The following is an 18718-nucleotide window of genomic DNA, read 5'->3' as shown; positions in this document are numbered from 1 at the left end:
AGAAACAATCCTTAATATCTATAGCTAGAACATGCCACGTTTTTGGTAAAGCAGACAGTTGGGGAATCCCTGATTGAGCAGGTCCCATAATAACCATCTCATTATTAATGGCTCTTAAATCTTGTAATAATCTCCATTTACCAGATTTCTTTTTAATAACAAAAATGGGAGTATTATGGGGAGATACGGAAGGTTGTATATGTCCTTCCGCTAATTGCTGTTTGACCAGATCATGGGCTACTTGTATCTTTTCTTTAGTTAGGGGCCACTGAGGAACCCACACTGGTCTTTCTGATTTCCAAGTAATTTTGATTGTCTCAGTGGCCCTTTTTGAAAACCCAATCCATGTTTATCTATCTCTTGATCTACTTGAATTGGTGCTGTTATATCTTGTTCTTGATCTCTTAATCTCTTTTCTTTTTTAAAGCCTTGTTTTGCCCTAGTAGTGGGCGCGTTAGGATTGACGTTATTTGTTAATGTCAATCCTAATTGATCTAGGACGTCTCGTCCCCATAAATTTATGGGGAGATGGTCCAATACATAGGGCTGTATAGTTCCTTCACATCCTTCAGGATCCCTCCAATCTAATACCATTGCACTTCTATGGGGATTAGTTGCCACTCCTAGGCCTCTAAGCGTTTGGGTCGCTTGCTGTAATGGCCAATGCTTAGGCCATTCCTGGCGAGATATGATGCTGAGGTCAGCGCCTGTGTCCAGCAGTCCATTAAAATCATGCCCTTGAATATTTAATTTTAGCATAGGGCGAGAATCTAAATTTAAAGATAGCATAGCCCAATCTACACCTGTGGAGCCTAATCCCTTGGAACCTCTTTCTACATTACAACTGGAAAATTTATCATGTAGGCTTGGTATTATTAATAACTGTGCTATTCTATCTCCTGATGAAATTACTGATATACCTCTTGGAGAACTAGCTATGATTTTTATTTCACCCTCATAATCGGGATCAATTACCCCAGGACTTATCATAAGTCCTTTAAGTGTAGAAGAACTGCGTCCTAATAATAAGCCTACTGTTCCCTGGGGAAGAGGTCCTTTTACTCCTGTGGGAATGATTTGAACTCCCATCTCTGGAGTTAATACTGCTCTGGCAGAGGCACAGATGTCCAACCCTGCGCTCCCTCTAGTCTGTCTGATGAGGGATCTGATGGATAATGCGTCCTGGGCACCACCTTGATGGTGCTGCTGGGTTCCTCCATTGCCCCGTATATTTGTGGTTTTGGGCCCCGGGGCATTGGGCCCTCCAATTCGTTTTTTGACAACGGGGCCTGATGCCTTTCTCCACGATATCGTGGGTAGACACTTGGTCTTTGTCCATTTTTTGATAACGGAATACCCTCTATGGTGGTTTGAGAATGGCATTCATTAGCCCAATGTCTTCCTCTATGGCATCGTGGGCAAATACCCGGGATTCTACTCTTTTGATACCTAGCTTTGTTAAACCCTCCTCCTATGGGGCAATTTCTTTTAAAATGCCCTTCTTGATTGCAATTATAGCATGTTTTTGGCTTGGTACTTAAAGCCTGTTTTACTTCAGCTGCCATGACTTGTCCTTGTTCATTAATGTCTCTACATAATTTAATATATGTGTTTAAATCTTCCTGTTTCCACGGTCTAATGACCTCTTTGCAGCAACGATTTGCTTGATCGTAAGCCAGCTGTTTTATAAATGGCATTGCCTGTTCTGTATTTTCAAATGTCTCAGAGGCTGCTTCAATAAGTCTAGCTACAAAGTCAGCGTAGGGCTCATTAACTCCTTGTATTATCTTAGATAGTTGACCTTGAAAATCCCCTTGTCCCTTCAAAGTTTTCCATGCCTTAATTGCATTTATAGCGATCTGAGCGTATACGCCAGGATCATATCTGAGCTGATGCATCTGCTCTTGAAAATCTTCTTTTCCCAGTAACATCTTCAGGTCTCGTTCAGGGTAACCTGCTTCTGCATTTCGCCTAGCTGTCTCCTTGCAAAATTCTTCATTGGCAATTTTCCATAATAAATACTGTCCTCTATTTAGCACAGAATTACACACGTTAGCCCAATCTGCTGGTGTTAAATTCCAGCCGGTAATAGATTCGACCATACTGACTGTGAAGGGAGCGGCCGGGCCGTAGGCTGCTACAGCTTCCTTTAATTGCTTTATTATTTTGAAATCTAAGGCACGGTAAACTCGTTCTTTTTCTTCTCCCTGCTCAACTACAGGGCATGCTAGTTTTTGGGGTCCTGCCTCAGGATTCCGTTCATCATCTATGGAGGCAGGTAAAGCTGTTGGTTGAACTATGCCCTCTGGTGGTGGAACGGAGTTAGTAGCAGCCTCCCTATCTGATGACCGTTTTTTCCCTGAGCTTGCCTTGTTCAAATTTTCTTCTATCTGACTAGCTTGAGAGACCTTTTGTTTTGCTTGACCTAATATGTTTTCTGCCATGGCCTGGACCTCTAACAATTTACTTAACAGTTTTTCGGTTTGTTTTTTACTAGATTCTAATCTACTATAAAGGTAACGTAACCCAATAAGATAGGATAGAAGAAAGCCAAAACAGAATGAAACAGAAACGGAGAGGAGGAAAATGATTATGTCAATTTTCTCTCTCTCAGGGCCGAATAACTTCAAACCTTGAGCTAGCCATTTATCCCAACTGGTCTGGAAAAATTGTAAGGCTAGAGAGCCTGAAATAAGAGCAGAATAAATCAAAACAGAAATACCCATTCTGTCGCCTTTCCTTAGGGGCGAGCGATATTACTCACCTTTAAGTTTTGGGCGTTCCCAGTACAGGGCCACCAAAATGCCGCAAACTGCCCGGCCCCGGGCCGGCTGAGTCCCGCTCCTGCTGCCGAGCACTGCCTGCGGCACCCCTGCTGAGCGATCCCCTGCTGAGCTGTCAGTGCACGCGGGCTTGCAATCTTGCAACCCGGTTGGGCACAAAAACACAAGCCAGTCAAACTGAGACAAAGTTTTATTTAGAGAGAGGCCGTGTGCGTTCCCTAACAGGTGGGTCCGCCACGTGTGTGTCTACCTGAGCCGGGGGGTTTCCACTTCCCCCGGAACACCCTCCTACCATCCTTTTCCAACCAATGGGAACTCTCCCATTACAAGAGTGACATGAGTAACCTGAGTCCTGAAATTGGGCCCAGCTGGACAGCATGAGTCCAATTACCATATGAATGTGAATTGCTGGCTAGCAGTCAATAAAATCCAAAGGTGCCTGTATCAATATTTTTGCTGTGGCTCCTAACATGTCAGGTTTCCCCTAGCTGAGAGCCTTATGACTACATTAGTTGTTCCTAAATGGATGGGGTTCACAGTGAAGGAACCACACATCGCTTCTGGACTGGAAGCAGGGGCTGAAGAGTGGCTTGGATGGCCTGGGAAGTCCTGCTTGTGCCAAGCAAAAGGGCCAGCCTACGTGGCCTGCCAGCCACTCCTCTCCACGGCCCTTGGCTCCAGAAGTGCTGGTCTCTCTTCTGCTGTCAGCCCTGCCTCCAAGATTCTTTTGGTTTCATGCCTGCTCCTGGCTGGCCTGAAAGCTGTCCCACGGCCTGAGACAGGCCAGGAAAACCACGTGGGCACTCACCAGACTTAGTACAAGGTTCTGGACTCAGAGTATGTGTTGCAAAGAGCCCGCTTCTTTTCCTTCCATTTACTCAGTCTCAGTGAGTCTGGGAGTGAAAGACACAATAGCCCCAAAGCGGAAGAAAATCATGCATCCACAGAAATCCAACACTTGCCTTCCTCATAAGGGGCAAGAAATCTTATTCTGGGTCTCTATCTGCTGAAACTCACACTGACTCTAGTGGGGAATGAGCACGTCCAAGGCTTACACTAGGAGCCCCCCACCCGCCCCCACCCACTCCACTGCAATAATAAGAACTTCAAAGAATGTTTGAGGAATCGTGGGAAAGCACACTGAGGAAGAGTGGGTGCAGGAGTAAGTTCACACGGTGTCCAGGCCTAGCCTATGTAAGCCCTCCCTTCAGTAAGATCTCCACTCTTATGCCAGGAAATGTAGGCTCCCAGCTTCTTAGCTGGAAACCAAGGGTGGGTTCATGATTGAGAAAGTTTGCTCTTCTTAGACAGTAAATCCACTCACACTTGCAGGTGTCCTTCATCTTCTATCATGGAATTCATGCAATAAGCTCCCAACACATGCACACTAGAGAACCATGTGGAAAAATATGGGGAATAAAAGAAGTGGTAAGCCATCACACCTGGACTCTTAATGAAGGTGCTGTCGTCTAGATCTCAAGCATTACCATCCAGGTGCCATTGAGATGGTGGGGACTTTAGGAGGTGGGGTCTACTGGAAGGTCTTCAGGTCACATGGCTTGCCATGAAGGGATTGATGAACCCCAGGAAATGGTAAACCCTTTTGATGGCTCACATTTTTTTTTTTTTTGGAACTCGGGGTCAAACCCAGGGTTTTGCAAATACAAGGTAGATGCTTTGCCACTGAGCTACATCCCAGCCCTCACCTTGATACTTTAAAAAAATTATTTCCTGGCCTCTAAGGGCATCAAGTCTAGAGGGACTCAAGATGAAAGTTCCTGGGTAACCCATTTTCCTCCATCTGACTCTCAGCTTGACTGGCTATAGGGTGGGCTATGCTCGCTGGAGATTTGGAGTGCAGCTTGAGATGCTGGCCCTTGAGTATACTGATGCCACCAGCCTGGGAACACATCCACTCATTCAAGAAACTCTCACTAAACCCTTTTTTCTTTTTTTTAACTTTCTCAGCTGTGGGCAACTTGAGGGAAAGAAATTTCTTCCTTGTCTTAGCATCTATTTACCTAGCCCAGGTGCCTACAGGGACTGGTAATTCTTTTTTTTTTTTTTTAATATTTATTTTTTTTAGTTATTGGCGGACACAACATCTTTGTTGGTATGTGGTGCTAAGGATCGAACCCGGGCCGCATGCATGCCAGGCGAGCGCGCTACCACTTGAGCCACATCCCCAGCCCCAAGGGACTGGTAATTCTAAAGAAATGTGGAAAACAGCTTATCAAATCCTGATGCTGGATTTCTCTGGTACTTTGGAAGGCACAATGACCTGAAGAAACAATCCACATGGAACAAACTCACAAAGAATGAACACAGAAGCAAGGACACCAAGTTCCCAACATTATGGTACTAATACCACACAGATGTTTGTGTACTAAGTCTGAAAGGACAGAACATGAGCTATGAGAAATGTCATACCAAGCTCACCATAGGGTCATTTTTACTTTCCCAATAAAGCACACCTTCAAGTAAGATCATAATGTCCATTTTACAACCAAAGAAGTGGATGAATCCACTTCACTCCAAAAAACAAGGATAATTACATTAATGGGGGGTGGGGTTCCAAGAACTAAAGAAAAAGCACAAGCAAAACCAAATTATAATTACACTTGACAAGGACTTCCTGCTGGATAATAATATTTTAATCTGAGACTGAATATAGACTTCAGTGTATTGTGACACCCAAGTTTGCAGTTCATTTTGATGATTCATCCTGATTCTTTGAAGTAATCAGGGCTGCTCTGCATGTATTTGTGAATCCCTGAGCCTCAACACACATGTAAGTGCACTCGAGAGATCTTTGATCCCAACTTCCCTCCAGGCTCTGTCCTTTACAATGGTTTGCCCCAACACTCTATCTATGAAGCAGTCTGAACTATAGGAGCAAACCAGACTCGTTCAGAATTCTGCTATGCCATTTTCCAAATTTGACCTTGGGGAGACATGAAGACTGATCCTCCTGCTGCCAGTGATCACAAATCAGCTCCACACTGAGAGCACTCCATGTCCTGCCCTAGCCCCACTCTATCCCTTATATGCTTCTACCATGATGCTCATCTTATTCCAGTGATCTGTCAGACTCTTACCACCAAGGTCATTATCTCTCATTGTCACTGTCTCTCACTGTGGTTTAATAAATGTACTAGATAAATGTTCTAGGCTAAGGAAGGAAACAGAGAAAGAAAAAAGGATCTAGGTTGGATGAAGGCTTTGAGACAAGGAGGTGGAGTGAAGGTCAGTGAACGTAACACAAGATGAAAATTGAAATCTGCCAAATGACTCTCACCCTTAAAAATAAAAGCATTTTTTTTTCCTATAAATACATTAGGGAGGAGGTTCCTAATCCAAACATAACCCAGTAATTCATATCTGTTTTTCTAAATAAAATGATGCTGCTCCCTTATCTGTATTCAGTAAACAGAACAAGACTGCCTGGACCATCGATTTCCACTCTAGCTACATATAAAGGCCATTCCTGGGCCAAGAAAGTGGAATTTTAAGGGACCCTACGAAACAAGAGGAAGGCTACCAAATCAGCAATAGTCAAAACCATCCTAATAATACGAATAAGGTGTTGGAGGCAGGCAGTTACAGCAGTTGGGCAAAAGAGGAGGGGAGGCCCACAAAACTTCCATGTCTGGGCTTGACCCGAGCCTCCTGGTCTCAGAAACGGCTGCCAACGTTGGCCTGGGTGTCGGTGTCATTCCAGCACGAGGTCGACAGGAAGCAGAGCGGCCGCGGGAGGTGACCGGCCTCCCCGGCCTCACGAGTCCCTGGCCCGGGAAGGTTCCTCCGTACTGTCCGAGGGTGGTGGGGCTCCAAAGATTCTGGCCAGGAGCCCTCGGTTGGAGCGGGCCTGGTCCTGGACTGTGGCCAGGCGGGCCCGTTCTCGCCCGCCCGGCCGCGCGGCTTTCCGGGCCCTCAGCTCCTGTTCCGTGGGTCGCTGGGCAAACGCCCAGGAGCCGTCGGGGCGGCCAGGATCCCCGTCGGCGGCCAGGAAGCGCTGTCCCCGCTCCACACTCCGGAGATAGAAGTCCGTCTCGCGCTTGGCCTGGGCCACCTCTGCTCTCAGGCGCTGGCGTCGCACCTGGCGCTCAAAGGCCAGGTGCTCACTGAGGTGGGACCAGGTAAAACGGTGCAGGTACTGTAGGCGACAAGACAAGGAAAGCTCGGGGGCAGGTCGGACGGAGGGACGGGCGGGTGTGGGCGGGCCGGAGACCGGCGCTCTCCTCACCTTGAGGTTCCACAGGTCGTACCGGAAGGGGCTGCGCCGGCGGGTGCCCATGGGGGTGTTGTGCAGGCTGGCCGCCACCCGCTTGGCCACGCGCTTGTCGCGGAACTCCACCCAGCCCTCGGTGTAGTCCTTGCTGTACCTGGACCGCTTCTTCCCTCCGGAGGCCGCCGCCGCCTTCTTCTTGCGTCTCACGAACTGGTCTGCGCACCCCAGGCCGAGCAGTGGTCAGCGCCCTCTCGGGCAGGGCTCCGGGCCGCGCCCTCCCGCCCCGCCGCCGGCCGGGGTCCCGCCTCCCTGCCCGGCCAGGAGGGAGGACTCGAGGCGCATCCGCCCCGCGCCCGCTTCCCCGTCTCACAGCCCCTTCCCTCCGGGCTCAGAACTGGCCCAAGTCCCCGCCGCGACTTCTGGTCCGTGCCCGTAAGGGGCGAGTCGGCGCGGGGGCGGGACTCGGAGCCGAACCCCCGCCGCCCAGACCTGGGCACTCACCCTCCGCCTGGAAGAAAACGCGCCCGACCTCCCCATAGGCGCTGAGCAGGTTGCGGACGTGCAGGGGCCGGAAGCGCGGCGGAACGTGGCCCAAGTACACGATGCCCGGCACCACCCGCTTCTTGCTGCAAGCTGCTTCTTCGCGTTCCTCCGGCTCCTCCTCCGCCTCTGTTTTCGGGTTTGGCGCTTCCAACGGCCCTTCCTCCGAAGTTGCCTCGGCCTCCTCAGCCTCCATGCCGAGGATACGTGAAGCACGACAGCCGTAAAGCGGTGGCTTCCGTTGGCGCGACCAAGAGCCGAGCTCCAAGCCGGAAGTTACGTAACAAGACAGCCGTAAAGCGACCGCTGCCGTGACGCGAATTGTGCACGACGGCCTGTGGCCTGAGCCGGCGACTACAAGAGGGACTACGGGTCAGCACAGGGGGCTGGGTCCTAGAGGGCAGAAGTGAGAAGCAGATTCAGGGCGAGGCGTTGTGAATGTTTTGAAAATTTGTATGACGATTAGAGAACTTGCTTGACCCCTATTGTGCAATGATATTTATCTGTGTTGCAAATTCCTGCGGGATGCACACACGACTTGGGCCTCAGCGCTCGCTGCCTGCGCTCGGGACTGGGACGCACCTGAATACTGCCTGCTCGGCGCCCTGGCAACCACCACCCCCACGACCCTGGCCCTCGCCCTCTGGAGTGCCTCGGGACCATCAGTGCAAACCCACACTCCCAGAGGTCGCAGTGGTCAGACATGTCCACAGCCACAGTCGCAAGAGTGATCTCTGAAGCACTGGTACTTTAGAGAAGAATCGAAAATGCTCTCTCACAAGTTCCAATGTGACAGAGGGTCGTAAAAGGCCATCGAATCTCAGTCAAGTCAAGCAAACTTTGCTTTTCCCCTCCCTCCAAGGACTCAGTCTGTCAAGCGTTAGCAGTCTCCTTTGGGAGTACCTGGGGAACCCCGTGCGGGTGTGTTTTTGTTTGTTTTGGCTTTGGATTTTTTTCATCTTATAGATACGGACCCTAGAGAGCCCAGGGCGAGATTGGAACCTTCCAAAATATAGCTCCTTCGAGCCGGATTCGAACCAGCGACCTAAGGATGACCACGAGTAAACACCTACAGTCCTCCGCTCTACCAACTGAGCTATCGAAGGGCACGCTGGGGTCCTCCTGCAGTATAGTTTAAATATTGCATTCATGGTCTAATTTTTGACTATTCCACCTTGAAAACACGTGAAGAGGAGGAAGTTGTTGAGGGTATTAGAGATGTTCTAAAAGTGATCTGGCACTAGTGATTATACAAGAACACGAAAAACTTATTCCCACGAACTTCAGGATTTCTGCTTTTTATTGCACAAGTGTTTCATGTAACTCTTAAATTGCCACCAATTGTCCAAGTCGCTCCCTTGAGTGTAATAGATTGGACCATCCTTGGCACTTCACCTGCTCTTCCGTCTGCTTAGCAGCCTCCTTCCGCTGCTGAAACCGAATGATTATAGTAAGGTTTTCATAAAAATAGGCAGCTAGGTTCAAGACTCGCCATCTTGAAGCACAGTACTTCCCAATTTATTTGGGAAACTGATGCACCTTTCTGAAAAACCAGGAAAATTAGGGTTCAACGCCAGTTACAGACACAAAACATGAGAGGTGTTTTTTGTGTCGTTTAGGAATTGGGTATCTCATTCTATATCGCCCAGTTGTAATGGGGAAAACCAGCAAACACAGCACGCTCTTCACCTATAGGAGAAGTGTAAATATCCCTTTAGAGGACGACTGTCAGCTTTGCCTTGCTAACACGCACCAGGGGGGACATTTAGCTTCCCGGCTCCTGAACGCTGACGGGGAAAACAGGAAGCCTATGAACAGACTTGTCTTTTATGAAGTTCATGAGTTAGGAAATTTATGGAAACACTGTATTCTTAATTTATCTACAAAAGATCCTCACTCATTAAAGTTCTTCATAACTAACGTCTGGGGAAAATACATTTTCAAAAGATCCTGTTCAGTGAGTCTGCAGCGCACAACTAATATCTCATGAGTTTCCAGCCCGCTCCTCTCCGTGGGAGGCAAGAACACCCGGCCTGGTGAGGGTCTTCTAGAAATGCACGTCGTCACCGGGTGCAGAGGGACGAGGGTCCCGGGGCGAATCCAGCGGCACACCCAGCCTGCTCCTGGCAGGCGCAGACCGTCCCCCAGGGGGCGCCCTCCGCGCCAGCCCTGAACCGCAGCGGGTCCCCAGGGGCTGTGAGCTAACGCCTTTGGTTACCCGGAGCCTGGCCCCGAGTGAGCCCCGAGTGACGGGAGGGTAGCTGTTAAGGTCTGTAAATAAGTCAAAAATAACACCTGGTATTTTGCCAGAGAAATGTTGGAGTTTGTAAACAAGTCTGGATGGTGCCTGGCAAAATGTCAGAGGGAGTGGTTTGAGAAGTAACAAAAGCGAGCCATTAAGTGTGGAGATTCCTTATTGGTTGACTGATGTATCTAGTTTATGCTAATTAAGATAAGCTGTGCAAAATGTATAAATAGCTCTGTTGTCCTACAATAAAGGGCTCCCTCTCCTGCTGTATCAAGGAACACAGCTTATTCGTCACCCCCTGGCTATTTTGCTGCAGCCGGACTGCGGCAGGTAGCAAGTGCCTGCGGTTACAGAGCTCGCGCGACATCTCCCTGCACAGCCGCCAGCCGCACTCCCAAGACACTCACTTGTCGCCACTCCTGGGCCGTGGGCATCTGGGTGGAATGCGGGGTGCTGCCCCTTTTCGCCCTGCACACCGACCTTTCCCAAACAGAACGCGGGGAGCTGGGGACACGTCTCGGGTTTGCGGAAGGATCCGGTGGGGGCGGTGGGTGAGTGTGCCAAAGGGACTGAACGGACGGGGCTGCGTCTGGGGACGAAGTCTTGCTCCAGTGAATGTTCGAAATGTAGCCTTAAAATTCTTCAGAAAGTACCAAGGTGACTGAGAACCCAAAGGCCGCTGCAAATCCTAACCTCCCACAAGGAAGGGGTGCACTCTCCAGACGGGAGGTGAGTGCAGACTTGGTAGGAAGGCTACCACCGCTTCCACTCTGGACATTGCTTAAACACATAAGCTGGAGAACCTACTCACAATTGCACAAACAGGTTTAGTTGTTTCTTTTTAACCTAGATCAAAACTCTTGTCCTTCGAGCCGGATTCGAACCAGCGACCTAAGGATGACTATTGTCAGACTCCCTACAGTCCTCCGCTCTACCAACTGAGCTATCGAAGGACTCATGGAGGACGGTGGTTTAGGGTACTTAAAATAATTTGTGCCCTGATGATTTCTGCTTTCCTATATAAAAAGTATAAACACGTTTAAAAACAACATTTTCAGACAGTGAAAATAGCCCATAGTCCACGTAATGATCCCGATAAGGGGTTTCAGGGGCCTATGGGTATGTAAAGTTCTTTGGGCGGTATTCCTAAAGTCATCAAGCTCCCTGCATATTTATCTCAAAACAAACACCCTAATGAGACCCCGTGTCCTCCTCTTCTGTTTGTAATTGATACCGGGGGAATTCGCCCCGATACCCCACCGTCCTGGGGGAGTGCCTCTCTTCTTTACCGCAGACTCTGGGTTTGCCGGCCTGGAAGCGCCTCTGCGCTCCGTTCTCCCCAGCGCCAAGGTCCTCTCCCTGCGGAGACGTGCGGCCGTCGAGAACACGAAACCCTTACAGGAAACGGACGGAGCTCGAGGTTGGGATGAGCCAACTCCAAGGCCAGGGGCTGTGTGTTTTCTCTCCCGTTTCCCTCCTGTGCGCCCTGCTGCCCGGCTGCTGAGGCCGTCGGGTGTCCCCGGAGGGCCGAGACCCCAGGTGGCTCGGGACACCGAGAAGGGCGGGGGCCGGCGGGCGCAGACCCTAGGGCGCTCGCTTGGCGCTTGGCGTGCGGGAGGCGGCGGGATCCAGCCCGCATCCTGCGGCGACTCACTTCCGTCGCCCCGCGCAGAGGGGAGCCCTCCCTCTAGAGCCGCATCCCCGAGTTGGCGAGTTCGCTCATCGCGGTGGAGGCCACGGACCGCAGCTTCTGTCTTCTACAGTCCTGCCACAGACAGGGATCCCTTTCCCTCCATCCTGGGGGATCTCCTTTCCCTTATGTCCTCCGGGATCTCCTTTCCCTCCGTCCTCAGGGATCTCCTTTCCCTCCGTCCTCAGGGATCTCCTTTCCCTCCGTCCTCAGGGATCCCTTTCCCCTCCGTCCTCCCGGATCTCCTTTCCCCTCCGTCCTCCTGGATCTCCTTTCCCCTCTGTCCTCGGGGATCTCCTTTCCCTTATGTCCTCCTGGATCTCCTTTCCCCTCCGTCCTCGGGGATCTCCTTTCCCTTATGTCCTCCTGGATCTCCTTTCCCTCCGTCCTCGGGGATCTCCTTTCCCTCCGTCCCCGGGATCTCCTTTCCCTCCGTCCTCAGGGATCTCCTTTCCCTCCGTCCTCGGGGATCTCCTTTCCCCTCCGTCCCCGGGATCTCCTTTCCCTCCGTCCTCAGGGATCTCCTTTCCCTCCGTCCTCGGGGATCTCCTTTCCCTCCGTTCCCGGGATCTCCTTTCCCTCCGTCCTCAGGGATCTCCTTTCCCTCCGTCCTCGGGGATCTCCTTTCCCCTCTGTCCTCGGGGATCTCCTTTCCCTTATGTCCTCCGGGATCTCCTTTCCCTCCGTCCTCAGGGATCCCTTTCCCTCCATCCTGGGGGATCTCCTTTCCCTTATGTCCTCCGGGATCTCCTTTCCCTCCGTCCTCAGGGATCTCCTTTCCCTCCGTCCTCGGGGATCTCCTTTCCCTCCGTCCTCGAGGATCTCCTTTCCCCTCTGTCCTCAGGGATCTCCTTTCCCTCCGTCATCGGGGATCTCCTTTCCCTCCGTCCTCGAGGATCTCCTTCCCCCCCCCCCCCGTCCTCGGGGATCTCCTTTCCCCTCCGTCCTCCGGGATCTCCTTTCCCCTCCGTCTTCGGGATCTCCTTTCTCCTCCATCCTCGGGGATCTCCTTTCCCCTCCGTCCTCCGGGATCTCCTTTCCCCTCCGTCTTCGGGATCTCCTTTCTCCTCCATCCTCGGGGATCTCCTTTCCCCTCCGTCCTCTGGGATCTCCTTTCCCCTCCGTCCTCGGGGATCTCCCTTTCCCCTCCGTCCTCGGGGATCTCCTTTCCCCTCCGTCCTCGGGGATCTCCTTTCCCCTCCGTCCTCGGGATCTCCCTTTCCCCTCCGTCCTCGGGGATCTCCTTTCCCCTTGTCTTGCCGACCCGAATTCGGGTTCCCCCAGCGGGTTGCAGATTTCTCCCCACACGACGGGTCTCTCACGTCTGGCCTGCGGAGCATCAGCCGGAGTCCTCACAACCGTCCACCCCTCCAGGCCCTGGAGTCAGCCGGCACCGGGGCCTCGGGCTGCGGCAGGTGCTGGACCACGAAGCTGCCCAGGGTGTGGACAGGGTTGCGGAGGGCGCCTGCCCCAGTGGAACCCGCGGCCTTCGCGGGGATCTGCGACGGGGGCTATCTACTAAAGGGCCCCCAAGGCCCGAGCGCCACCTTTGGAGAGAAACTCGGAGTCCTTTTTAAGCCCCCCAACTCGCTTTCTTTTTTTTTAACCAAGAGGTTTATTGGGGGGCTGCCCCAAGGAGAAGAAAAGGAGAGGCAGAGAGGAGAGAGAGAGAGAGAGAGAGAGAGAGAGAGAGAGAGAGAGAGAAGAGAAGAGAAGAGAAGAGAAGAGAGAGAGAAGAGGAAGAGGGCCGAGAGAGAGAGCAACCCCAACTTGCTTTCAAATGAGCAAGTTCACCCCGAGCTGCCCGTTACCCCTGCCGCTGTCGCCCTGGTGGGAGCGGTTTGTAGAGCGCTTCAGGCGGTGACCTCGGACCGCTGTCCCGAGAAGGCCCGGCCTCCACGCTCTTCAAGGCCCCGCAGACGGTTCCGCACACACCGCGTCCAGGTGTCCTCCACTTAAAGCCTGGAGCTGGGCGGCAGAGGACGGAGGAGACGTGGCCAGGCGCAGCATCCTCGTGCGACTCCTGTACTGCGACCCAAGATTCCTTTGCTACGGCGATCATCTAACGCTCCTGTTGTCGAGGTCTCTGGGTCTCTGAGATTACATTTTTGAGAGAGGAATTAATACCTTTTAATGAGATTGGCACAAAATTAGCAAGTGTGTCCTGTTAAGTGAGAGCTCTGCTCTGGAGCTCATTCCCGAGGGGGAGGACACTGCGCCCGTCTCCCTGGTGATTCTTCCTTCCCGTGATTCTGGTTTCTCTGCAAGCAGTGACTGTCAACTCCACTGGGACTCGAGTCGCAGGCGGCATAAATATTTCTCAAGGAGATTCGTAAATGCACCACACTTTTCTCAGCCGCAACTGAAAACCACCCTGATGTCATTTAGCTGAGAAGGACAAACGGGCCCCTAAATCGCCAGGCCGGGCCTCTGGGGTGAAGGGGTCGGCAGGGTGCCCGGGAGCCTGAGCCATGCGGGCTACTGCCACCAGGGGGCGCGCGTGCCCGCCGTGCGGCGGCTCCGGAGGTCTCGTTGCGTTCCCGCTGTGGCCGGGCGGAGGGGCGGACGCGCGTGGGAACTCCGCCCACCGCCGCTCGGACCAGCTTGATCAGAGTTGGAGGATTTTCCGGGGACTGAATCACTTTAACGATGGGGTCAATATCGGATTAGGGTTGTTTAAAAGTTGTTGCAAAGAATAATTGTTTAAATCCGGGGAGACTCCCGGACACCGAGAACGTTTTGTACGGGTTCAGCGAGCACAGGCTCTACGGAATCCGCCTTCCGAGAGTGGGGATGGCGATCGCGATCGCAAAACGTGAGCTCCTTCGAGCCGGATTCGAACCAGCGACCTAAGGATGCCTGAGGAGCGCCCACTACAGTCCTCCGCTCTACCAACTGAGCTATCGAAGGGCCACGCTGGCGAGCGCGCCGCCGCGGGTGCCAACTCTGCGCCGCGCGGCTTCACTGCGTACGCCCTTGTGTCCTGGGGCTCCTGCACCTTTTCCAAAGCCTCGGAGATTCTAAGCTGTGCACCCGGGATCCAAAAACCAGCCCGGTCCGCCGCTCACGAGTTTGCAAAGGAAAGAAAATAAAATAAGGAGGCCCAGGAATTGAGAAGAATTTAGCACTGGCTTTTCATTGTGATAAATTTAAATAGCCAATTTTGAACTCCACTTATAAACAGGATTTGAAATATTTCCATCTGCAGTTTCAGCGAGATGATTAGTTGGAGGAGGAGGAGGAGCAAGAGAAAAAAAAAAGTTAAAGCTCAATAGAAAAAAAGAAGAAGAAGAAAAGAAACTTAATAGCATACTACAATGTACCTTCATTGGCGTTTGTCCCTGTAGATAAACCAGATCGTTACACTTTTAACTCGGACAGACCCCATGAATGTGGAGCGAAAACAAACACTTCTAATGTAACGATCTTAACACATGTCCCATCGTCCTACATATAGGACACTTATAAAAACATACAAAAAATTTAATACAACAACCATAAAACTGCTCCTCTTCAGTTTTATAGATTTCTGATATTTAAGATGACAGAGCAATGGGTTGACACACATAGGAACTAGTTAATTTTGTTTCCAGTTTCTGTAACAGTCTGAGGCTCACATTCTGTCTTTGCTCTCTTGCTCAGGCTTGGCAAGTTTTCTATGACTGAGCTCCACCCCCAACCCTACTGGGTTTTGTACAAATGTAAAAATTAATTAATGAGAAAATGATACTACTTCTTCCACTCAAATCCTCGAATTGCTTACAGAAGCAAAGGAGTAATACTTTATCTTTCACGAGGCTCCTGTGTGATAGGCTTGAATGAAAATTCATTTTATCTTTAAACTCTAATATTAATAGATTAGGTTAATTTCTCTTTGCTTCAATTTAGGTCACTTTCCAAGAGGTTACACCCCAAAATCTAGTTGTGTGTACAGAAGATCTCTTGAACAATACTTTCTAAAGATGGCCGAGTTAGTTTGTTGCATACTGCTATGGGTTTCTGAGCTGCATAGACTGCTACCCTTTGGGACAGCTAGCTCAGGTAACTGCTCTTGGGTAGAACACTTCCTACTTCTTTGATCTGTGGCCCAGCCTGGGACAGGTTTCCAAGTCTGCCCTAGAAGCAGGATTAAGTCCCTGAATTCTTGTCTCCTTTTTGGACCTCTCAAGACCAAGTGCTTTGATAAGGTGATTGCTGTGTGGCAGTATCATGATGCAAGGAAGTAATTAAGATTAAATAAGATAAAAACTCTGGAGCCCTGATCCAATAGAATTGAGTTCTTAAAAGACACCAGAGTTCATGAAGGCTTTTTTTGTCACTCCACTAGAGAACATAGCAAGAAGGCAGGTATCTGCAAGCCAGGAAGAAAGCCCTTGTCAGAAAACAAACCACTCAGCACTTTGATCTTGGACTTCCCAACCTCTAGATCTATGAGTAAGTTAATTTCTGTTGTTTAAGACTCCCAGTCTGGGCCTTCTATTATGACAGCCTTAGAAGACTTCTAAGACACCCCCAAGCCTTTTTACCTCTCTAATCAAGTACTCCTCTGCAATTTAAAAAAAAGTGTCATAGTGCAAATCAGGTTGGCTGGCAAGTCCAGGCCTTGGTTTTGGAGATGTTGCCATGGGTCTTGGATTCAGCAAGAAATTACATTTTTAAGTATTTCAGTCCTTTAAAAAAAAAAAAAAAACAGTGCAGCCAAGGGGACTAATCTTTGTGAACCACAAACCCAGTAAATTAATTGACACGAGGGCAAATTAAAACTGGCAATATTGTTCTATGTAGGACATCCCTGTATTGTTCTCACAGTGCTCAAGCACAAGTCACAAGCATCAGGCAGAGGTTACTGGGGGGAAAGGGAATCCAGGCTTATTAAAACCACACAAGGGTCTGCATGTCCTTCATGTCTGTCTGTCTTTTCAATAGCAAATAGAAAATCCATAAGGAATAAATATAATGTCTTTATTTTCTTAGATTTTGCTGGAAAACACAGGTGATTTTTAGATAACCCAATTCTATCACCATCATTATTTTTTCAAACTGTCACTCCTACTTTATTCCCTAACCCCAAAGAGTTAAAATAAAGCTGAAGATCTAATTTATGCTAAATCAGCCCATTTATGACACCTTTTTTCTATCTTTTTTCATTTTCTTTTCCTTTTATTTATTTTTTCCTGTTATTGGGAATAGGGTAGACCTCCATTTACTCTTTTAATTTTGACATGGTACAATAAGCAAGACAGTGACAAATTTTCCAAAGTTAAGGACATATTGGTTTCATTTCAGTCACAGGTCTTCTGCTGGGTTTGAGGAGGTGGGGTGACTCAGAAGGACTGTATGGGTGCAGGTGCCAATGGTGCTCATATAATGGCCACAGCCAGGAAAACTAATGAAATTGCTATCCAACGAGTCCTATCGTCCTAGGTGAGAAGGCTTCTACACAAAGCTGGGAGCAGCAAAGTGGGGTGGTGATAGAGGTCTAAGAAAGAAGAAAAAAGGAAGAGGGGAGGAAGGGAAAGGTAGGGGAAGGCAAATGATTCAGAAAATAGGTGAGAGCCTTGTAACCTACATGTGTTTCTATCTGGCCTTTCCAAATTGAGTGGCTTTCTTTAGAAGGAAAATGTTTTCAAATTTATTTGAATGGAATCTCATGAGGGAAAGCTGGAGACCCAGCAACTTCTAACACGTGTACTTTCAAAAGAGATGCAAAGAGAGAGATGGATTCTTAGCACACTGTGGGCCTCTCTAAGCAGCACATGGCAGGCAGCTTTCTTGAAGGCAGGGATCATGCTGGATTCATGTTTTCATTTTGAATATCTACAGAAAAGGCCCTTAATAAAAACGTGTTCAATTGATTTGAAAGACCCCTGCTCTTCTTTAAAGGAGTCTTGGGAAGCAGTCAAATCTCAATGTAGTCTAAGAAAGTTACTTCTGCGGTCAAATTAATCCATTTTAGGTGGACACATGATTCTCAATTTCAAGGTATATATACCACCTACACCTCCAAATTCTAGGGAGTCCCTCCACCCAATTCAAAATGTACAATTTCCTTTGCCTAACTATAGATGCCATATATCTAAATAGGTAAAATATGAAATAGTTTTTGTTTTGTCTTTATTTTATGAAATAGATTTTAAACTGGATATAACATCTCACACAGAGCAAGTGAGATATTAATAATATTCCGGTGTTGGTGTAAAGAAAAAAGTAAAGCTCCTGTGGAAGGGAATGGAGAGCAGGTAATTTGTACTCTCAGGGATGGGCACTCTTTCAGGGCAATACTAATGTTCTGGGGCTCTGGCAGATCCCATGGGGTGGAGACAGCAGAATCAAGTTTTCACAGCAACATAACTATTGTTTTCATCTGACTCCCTTTGCTTTGGTCATATATTAGGTGGATTTGGCCTTCCCAAAGTTAAGGGCGGTTGAAAAATGCACTAGCCCACTTAGTTTTATCTCTTGGCATGCGTTTTTCAAGCCTGCAGCTTGACTTCAGAGTTTTGACTGTCCTTCACATTCCCATTCGAATCTGCCAGAAATCCCACGGACTCAGCCTTCCAGATAGACCTAGAAATTCAGGCATTTCTTACCTCTTCTCTTGCTACCACTGTGATCTGATTCGATCCTTTTTGTCACCAGGAGTCGCCTAACAACTGGTTCTCAGAGTTTGTATTATTATCGCCTTAAAGTCTGTTCTTAACTCAAGAGCCAGAAGGGGCAGGATGGGTGAGGGAACTGGAACAGAAAACCTCAGTGGGTCAGAGAGAGGGTCCTGGGTCATGTGAGCACTTGAGGAAATGGGCTCCGGGAGACTATGCTCAGAGCCAAGCTGGCCACCTGTCTGGATGCCATCGTTAGAGCAGATTCTTAGATCCTGGGGGCATTTTGTGGTCTAACCCAAGTTGGTGAGATTGGGAGGAAAGAAGGAAAATGTAGTATGCTAACAACCAAAGGTAATGCTTGCGTTCTTTGTGGTTCATTTCCTCTTATCTAAGAAGCTCAAATAAACAACCAGATAAAATCCAATATTCTCAATTTGATCCCCGCCCAAAAGAAAGTTACGTATTCTTCTAATACTTTGGGGAAAAGGACTCACCGCAAGTGCCCGGCTAGCTCAGTCGGTAGAGCATGAGACTCTTAATCTCAGGGTCGTGGGTTCGAGCCCCACGTTGGGCGTCTAGCTTTTGGTCCGCTCTCCCACGCTTTATCATTACTACCGTTTGCCT

General features: G+C 49.5%; 1 protein-coding gene and 4 non-coding genes across 5 annotated transcripts; 1 reads left to right on the top strand and 4 right to left on the bottom strand.

Moving 5' to 3' along the window:
* Nucleotides 1-4818: 4818 nt before the first annotated feature.
* LOC113195963 (activator of basal transcription 1) lies at nucleotides 4819-7767 on the bottom strand. The gene is made up of 3 exons (XM_026407684.2): nucleotides 7516-7767; nucleotides 7030-7229; nucleotides 4819-6939 (listed from the first exon to the last, which is right to left on the bottom strand). Exons 1-3 carry the CDS (start codon nucleotides 7748-7750, stop codon nucleotides 6559-6561), a joined length of 816 nt encoding a protein of 271 aa, XP_026263469.2. The 5' UTR covers nucleotides 7751-7767; the 3' UTR covers nucleotides 4819-6558.
* Nucleotides 7768-8571: 804 nt separating this feature from the next.
* Trnay-gua (transfer RNA tyrosine (anticodon GUA)) lies at nucleotides 8572-8660 on the bottom strand. Its single transcript is given in 2 exon segments — nucleotides 8572-8607; nucleotides 8624-8660. It is a non-coding gene; the product is annotated as a tRNA-Tyr (tRNA).
* A 2005-nt stretch (nucleotides 8661-10665) lies between these two features.
* On the bottom strand, nucleotides 10666-10755 carry Trnay-gua (transfer RNA tyrosine (anticodon GUA)). Its single transcript is given in 2 exon segments — nucleotides 10666-10701; nucleotides 10719-10755. It is a non-coding gene; the product is annotated as a tRNA-Tyr (tRNA).
* A 3558-nt stretch (nucleotides 10756-14313) lies between these two features.
* Nucleotides 14314-14402, bottom strand: Trnay-gua (transfer RNA tyrosine (anticodon GUA)). Its single transcript is given in 2 exon segments — nucleotides 14314-14349; nucleotides 14366-14402. It is a non-coding gene; the product is annotated as a tRNA-Tyr (tRNA).
* Nucleotides 14403-18595: 4193 nt separating this feature from the next.
* On the top strand, nucleotides 18596-18668 carry Trnak-cuu (transfer RNA lysine (anticodon CUU)). The gene has a single exon. It is a non-coding gene; the product is annotated as a tRNA-Lys (tRNA).
* Nucleotides 18669-18718: the final 50 nt, after the last annotated feature.

This window comes from Urocitellus parryii, chromosome 8 (genome assembly GCF_045843805.1).
Source record: "Urocitellus parryii isolate mUroPar1 chromosome 8, mUroPar1.hap1, whole genome shotgun sequence".
Lineage (NCBI taxonomy): Eukaryota > Metazoa > Chordata > Mammalia > Rodentia > Sciuridae > Urocitellus > Urocitellus parryii.
The sequence above is the reverse complement of the archived record's forward strand: the minus strand, read 5'-3'. Positions and strand labels throughout refer to the sequence as shown.